Consider the following 6,000-nt stretch of genomic DNA (forward strand, 5'->3'; position numbering starts at 1 on the left):
TGATTTCCATTCAGGGCGCTCTGTTATGGGTTTGGAGAGGGTGTTCAGGGGCAGCCCTGCCTTAGGCCCTCTGATATGTGGGCCCCCAGTTGGGAGGTCCAGGGAACCACCACACTCTGCATGGTGACCAGCAGCCGTCCCGTCCCTGCCTCCTCTGGACCCGCCAGCATGTACTCCACCCCTGGAAGAAGAGGGAGAGGGTTCAGCCTCAATCCTGTTTATTGGAACTTATATCAGAGTGAACAGAGTAGCTCCCAACCTTGTGGAAAAATAAGGACAATATTTAGAACATATTGAATATAGTAGCACACTACTCTGTTCTGTTTGGTGATGTATATGTTGGGTTACCTGGATTAAGGATGGGGCAGGTGCACCCCCGGATAGTCCAGGATATGGGGTAGAGACTGTGTGTGCCATGGGAAAGGGGCACCTGTCCTGACCGAAGGACCTTGCGAACTTTGACCTGTACCTCTGCGTGGCTCCCCTTGTCATGAGCAGACAACACACTGGCTTTGATCACTGCCACAGACACACATGAAGACATTCATCAGTTACACCCAGCTAAATCAAAGGATTGTGGAATGTATGCCTAATGTAGCATAAATCCTCACCGGAATTTAACACCATGTACTGTATGCACTGCTTATATCACTTGACTAGACCAATGGTCAAGAGGCCATTACAGAGTGAGGGGAAAAATGTAAATACTGTAAGATGTACAGTATGTGAGAGCCTTGGAAAATATTTTACCATAGGCATGTTTGGTCTTACAGAGATCTGAGACACTCCTCAACTTTCTCTCCTTACAGCTGCATTTCCCTGGAAGGAGCCATAGACAGACAGTGTCAGCAGTACATGAATATGTTTACTCAAACCAGTGACAGCAAGCTTTAAGTAGTGAGGTGCATAACTCTAATGCTAGTGTGCATCATCATTCACCTGTGTAGTGCATGGCAGAGACTGTCAGTTCCTTTGACCACACTGCCTCAACCTCACTGGTCAAGGCATGGTCCATGTCAGGAATCTTGCCCCCCATAGGGACGTTGAAAACCTGGTTATTTGCATAGCTGCTGAAATGACAACGAGAATATGGAGGTCAGATGAAACTGGTAATAGGAAAGAAAGCCACATTAGAAATGTTGGATTTAGTATAGAAAAAAAATGTCTTTCCTGTCAAGGCAAAGCCCAGTGTCGGGGTCACAGTTTTGGGGACAAGCACAGGGTTTGCACCCCTCTTCCCCAAAGCCCCAGTACCCAGGGAGACAGTGGCTACAGCTTGTTCCCCCCACACCAGGTCTGCAGTGGCACTGTCCACTCCTGGGGTGGCACCATGGGCACTCCTCCCCAGAGCTGGCTGGTAATGAGCCCAGTGGGTCACACCAACAACCTGTGAAAGAGAGAAAAAGACTTACCACACACACACACACACATATTTCTCCCTCATCTCTTCTCGCTCTACCCACACATACTACTGTGACAAATCCACACCATTAGAGGCAGATGTTTTAATATACACCCATGCCTGCAATTTCAAGTACTGTTATACATGATGTATAACTGGAATTCACTGACAACAATTAATGTACATCAGATGAAATGTAGCATTCACACGTTATTCTATATTACTTTCACTTGTCCAGATTTTGTCCCTACTTACGTGTGCAGATGTGGGAGGAGCCAAGGGGCATGGCTGGGTGGCGGTGGTAACCGTGGCGACAGCGCTGGCACCTGCGCCCTGCTGTGTTGTGTCGGCATTCGTCACAGACACCCCCACTGGTGGCCCCTGAGGACAGCCACGCCCTCTGGGAGAAGTGACAGCTTGTCGCGTGGCCGTAACACTCACACTCTGGAGCACAGGGAGACAACGATGGGACGGGAGAGAGGACGGAGGGGTTAGTCAACTGGAAGGATAGATTATGCGATGACACCCAACAGTAGGTTTGCCAACACTCCCGGTTTGGCTTGGAGTCTTGACCTCCCTACAAGCAAAACTTTTCCAGGAGATTTGATTCATGTTTGAATGAAAAGTAATAACTGACATATGAACAGTGTTGAAGTATTTCTATGATCTCTCAACATGAGCTTGATTTGAGTTGGCAACCCAGCACTGCCTGGCCATTGACCCATCTTAGTAGGGCACTCACTGTGGCACGGGTGTGGCTCCCCACTGCTGCCGTTGGCTGCCCTCCAGGGACGGTCATTGTATAGAGGGGCACACCTCTCACAGTGTTCTCCTGCTGTGTGGTGAGTGCACACACACCTGCCAGGCACCTGCAATAAAACAGGGCTATTTAACACAAAGGACAAGCTTAGATAATGAAGCATTTTTAACACACACACACACAGGCTGAGCAGGCCACACTCACCATGTCTTTCAGTTTGTCCTGTCCGCCACTGTGTAAACAGTGTTCTGAATGGCCATGACAGAGACAGGTACCTCGAGCCAGGAAAGTGTAAATGGCAAAGGGAGCTGAGGCAGGGGGCTCTGAGCTGGGCTGGGGGGAAGGGAGGAGGGGGAGATTCAGGTCCGTAGGAGGGTAGGAGAGTCCAATGGAGGAAGAAGAGGTGGAAGGTGCGACAGATAATGGGCAGGTCTGGGCCTTGAGAAGTCTGAGGCGGAGGTTGGTGAGGGTCAGCTGGGAAAGGCTCTCTGGACTGTAGGGGTCAACTAATCCACCAGGGCCCAGAATCCGGAATATTACCTTTTGAGAAAGATAAGGGTCTACTGTATACTGTTTGTCTACTGTGCTTCTAAAATTGTGTCTTACACCACAGAGTAAATGAGACATTCTGTCGCCTTACCTCTCCCCTGCTGCATGGCTTGGCACTGGAATACCGGGACGTACAGAGCGAGCCAGGCTGACCGCTGTCATCAGGAAGACCAAACGCAAGACTGCAGTTCTGCGCAAACAGCTTGAGTGTCTCCCACGTCCGACCAAAGTCCTGCGAGCGCTCCATGGCCATGGCAGCGGGCCTGGGTGAGTGGAACAGCAGCACCACGTGGGTCAGACAGAAACGAGTCTCCAGGTCCAGACGGACCTCCTCCTCCTGGTCAGTGCCCATGCCCGAGGCCCACCAGGTGGCTGGGTGCTGGAAGGGATCATCCACCATGTGGGCAGGTGGGTGAAGGTCAACTGGACAGGGGTGGAGGGGAGTTAGGCATGGGGAGTGTTGGGACCCATTCCCACAGCAGCCTGAGAGGGATGTGAGGGTCCTGCCACTGGCCAGGTTGCCCATGGGAGGACTGCAGGCATGGTCTACACACCTCGAGGCTGAATATGGGGTAGATGAGAGAGAGTTAATGCAGAAGAAATTTAAAATAAGAGATCTGTGTCAATGCACTCAGTGTCCAGCAGGAAAGGAGGCTGCGTCATCCACGTTAACCCAATAATATCAGAGTAAATCAGGTGACAGCAGATTGATGAGTGCTGCATTCTCTGCTCTGAACACATAACACCTCACATAATTTTGCCCCAAAACAATGAAAACATCTCACCCAGTGGCATATGGGCTATTAAGGTGAGCGCAGATGCCGCCCCATGATAATCAGTCCACTTTGCCAAACTCAGGTGCGCACAATATATAGCTTGTCTTTGCCCAGCGTGCCTTTCCATGGTGCTGTTGGAGACGCAGCACTGTGGCGCTCCACCAATGCTCTGTCAACGTCATCGAACATAAATCATGTAGCCTATACAATAGAAAGAGTATATCGTCTCTTTGGGCTTTTCTGTAGACTACAGGGCGACCAGATTTATGACAATGTCATGAGACACTTTTTACATAATCGTGTTTTCGATCAAATAGCATAAATGGCGCACTCTTAAATAAAAATGCGCATCGATGTGAATATTAATTAACATGTTAACAAACACACCATATTCTAAAAACACGACAGGTCAAAGTAAAATGGACAATAGCCAATGGAATGTAATTATGCTACTCAAGACTACTGTCAGAGAGTTTGCGCAGTGGGCTAAATTGTCATGAGAATGAGCAATTTCAAGTTTAGGCCTATTCGTCATTTTCTGAGCTGTTGATTGCTAAGAAGAAAATATGAACTGCATTTTACAAGATAATGCCATGCCTGGAAACCTGGGTAGCTAACATACAGAGTTTCATGTTTGGGGAAGCTTACAATTGATCCTACCATTTCTACCGATCTGATCTGCGTGCCAGTTAGAATGCTCATATGCGCATTTCAATAATAAAGTTTCGTTTCTCAAAATCATTGTCACGTGGTTATTAATACAAACGAATGCAAGAGCACCAGCCTCGGACATATAGACGCATTGATACAGTGCTCTCTGCCATATGGACTGATAAACTGTGGGCCATTGGTGGCTAAAGAAATGAGCGCAAGGAACTCAGAGATAGCTTAGGCCAATTCAGTAAGCCTATAACTTCCATTGTCAACTAAGTAAAAATATATAAAGCCGACAAATAGAAACAGAAAATATCCTGATGAAAATGCAGGTTCTTGCAATCGCATTTATCCCTCTACTTCCCCCCTGTGCCTTCCTTTCTATTTGTCTTGACTTTAACTATCTAGTGAATTGCAACATTGTACCAAATCAATCAACTGGGTCAAGCCGGAAACTGTGCTATAGCAAACTTGCAACATTGTAGCCTATTCCGTGGCCTCCGTTTCCAGTGCACGTGAGTTCTAGACAGACAGCTGTTTTTCTGCGTGAGGGAAAACTGCTCTGGTATTTTTGGGCGCTTCGACTAGGGCAGCATATCAGCAAGGATCGGGCCTGGGTGATAGGCTTTCAGTTATCGGTAAAATGTGCCATTCATAACTGCAAAGAGAACAAGCCAGATTACGGAACCTTAAACTGGTGGCACGGCACTGTGTACCCAATTCATCCCACAATGGAATGTAATTATGATACATTCCTATCCACTGCTTCGTCACCATAATAGCGCCGAATATAGGCGTAGCCAACATAAGCATTAGGCCTATATTATTGGAAAAATCGAATCTAAAATGGGGAAATACCATAGGCCTATTAGGATATTATTCATAAGAGTTAAAATAGCCTATGTATGGTGATCTTGAGTTCCAGATATAGCCTATAATCTGGCTAGTTGGCTGATAGCCCTTTGCTGCCTCCCGTCATATCAAATTAATATCAAGATGATGGCCACTCACCTGTCCCGCTTTGCATGAGCGCTAAAATTAAAGCGCAGGTAATCGCCAGCATCTCAAATCGAAGACGAACTGTAAGTGGTTTCACAGGCTCAGAATCCCGCTGGATGAGTTATCACCAATCCAATGACAACAAAAGTGCACACAGTCAAATAGTCGAATTATTCTCGCCGGTAGTGCAGATGCGCTTCAGCGTCACATGTTTTTGTTTATACCCAAAATGAGCGCATTCCAATGAGAACATCAAAATTGCGCATACCTGCCCAAATCCCTGTTATTTGAAATCCTATCGAGGCGCAGTTCGAGTCATCCAAAAGTTTTGTTTGACATCTTGTCATTAATAATGACGGGGGAAATGATTGTATTCGCATTCAGAGAATTAACAATTAGCATTAATCAATGACAAAGTGTTCCGTGCGCGGTTGGTCCTTGTCGCACAGATCTCATCTAGGGACAAGTCAGGCATGCCCTCATGTCAACAACGATACCAGCTCGTGTTTCCTCGCACAATACATTGTCATGTTATTGTTACACCTCTACACTCTATGCAGGACCCTACGTGTGTAGCCTATGCCGAAGCCACCTACGGTCAAGTGTTGTCTTGAGTGAGAGTTTAAATGGGCTCACACACGCCCTGAGATTGGTTGGCATTTACCCATGACCGTTCTCATAGCAGCCGGATATTATGCTGGCAGTACGATCGAGGATTTATTTGTATTTTTTCATAGTAAGAGTCCCCTGCAAAGACATACTAAACTTTGTGAATATTTTTAACACAGCATGCTAACAACTTTTTAAAATAAATGGATCATTTGACATGTTATTTTTAATATTGTATTTTTCATACAATT

The 6,000-nt window shown here is 46.8% G+C and overlaps 1 protein-coding gene across 1 annotated transcript; it reads right to left on the reverse strand.

Annotated features, from left to right (window-relative positions):
- Positions 1-44: 44 nt before the first annotated feature.
- Positions 45-5,213, reverse strand: LOC139414281 (netrin-4-like). The gene is made up of 10 exons (XM_071162185.1): positions 5,153-5,213; positions 2,803-3,272; positions 2,367-2,702; positions 2,145-2,271; positions 1,658-1,846; positions 1,174-1,387; positions 940-1,070; positions 751-819; positions 349-519; positions 45-181 (listed from the first exon to the last, which is right to left on the reverse strand). Exons 1-10 carry the CDS (start codon positions 5,202-5,204, stop codon positions 45-47), a joined length of 1,896 nt encoding a protein of 631 aa, XP_071018286.1. The 5' UTR covers positions 5,205-5,213.
- Positions 5,214-6,000: the final 787 nt, after the last annotated feature.

The sequence above is a fragment of the Oncorhynchus clarkii genome, chromosome 7, assembly GCF_045791955.1.
Source record: "Oncorhynchus clarkii lewisi isolate Uvic-CL-2024 chromosome 7, UVic_Ocla_1.0, whole genome shotgun sequence".
In the NCBI taxonomy this organism is placed as follows: domain Eukaryota; kingdom Metazoa; phylum Chordata; class Actinopteri; order Salmoniformes; family Salmonidae; genus Oncorhynchus; species Oncorhynchus clarkii.

Bases quoted from the DNA above. Each gene is read 5' to 3' on its own strand.
- LOC139414281 (XM_071162185.1), bottom strand. From the start codon at position 5,204: ATGCTGGCGATTACCTGCGCTTTAATTTTAGCGCTCATGCAAAGCGGG. The intron at 1,071-1,173 runs CAGGAAAGACAT...TTGTCATTTCAG, and splicing joins GACACTGGGCTTTGCCTTGA to CAGCTATGCAAATAACCAGG. The intron at 520-750 runs GTAAAATATTTT...TGTCTGTGGCAG, and splicing joins TAAGACCAAACATGCCTATG to TGATCAAAGCCAGTGTGTTG.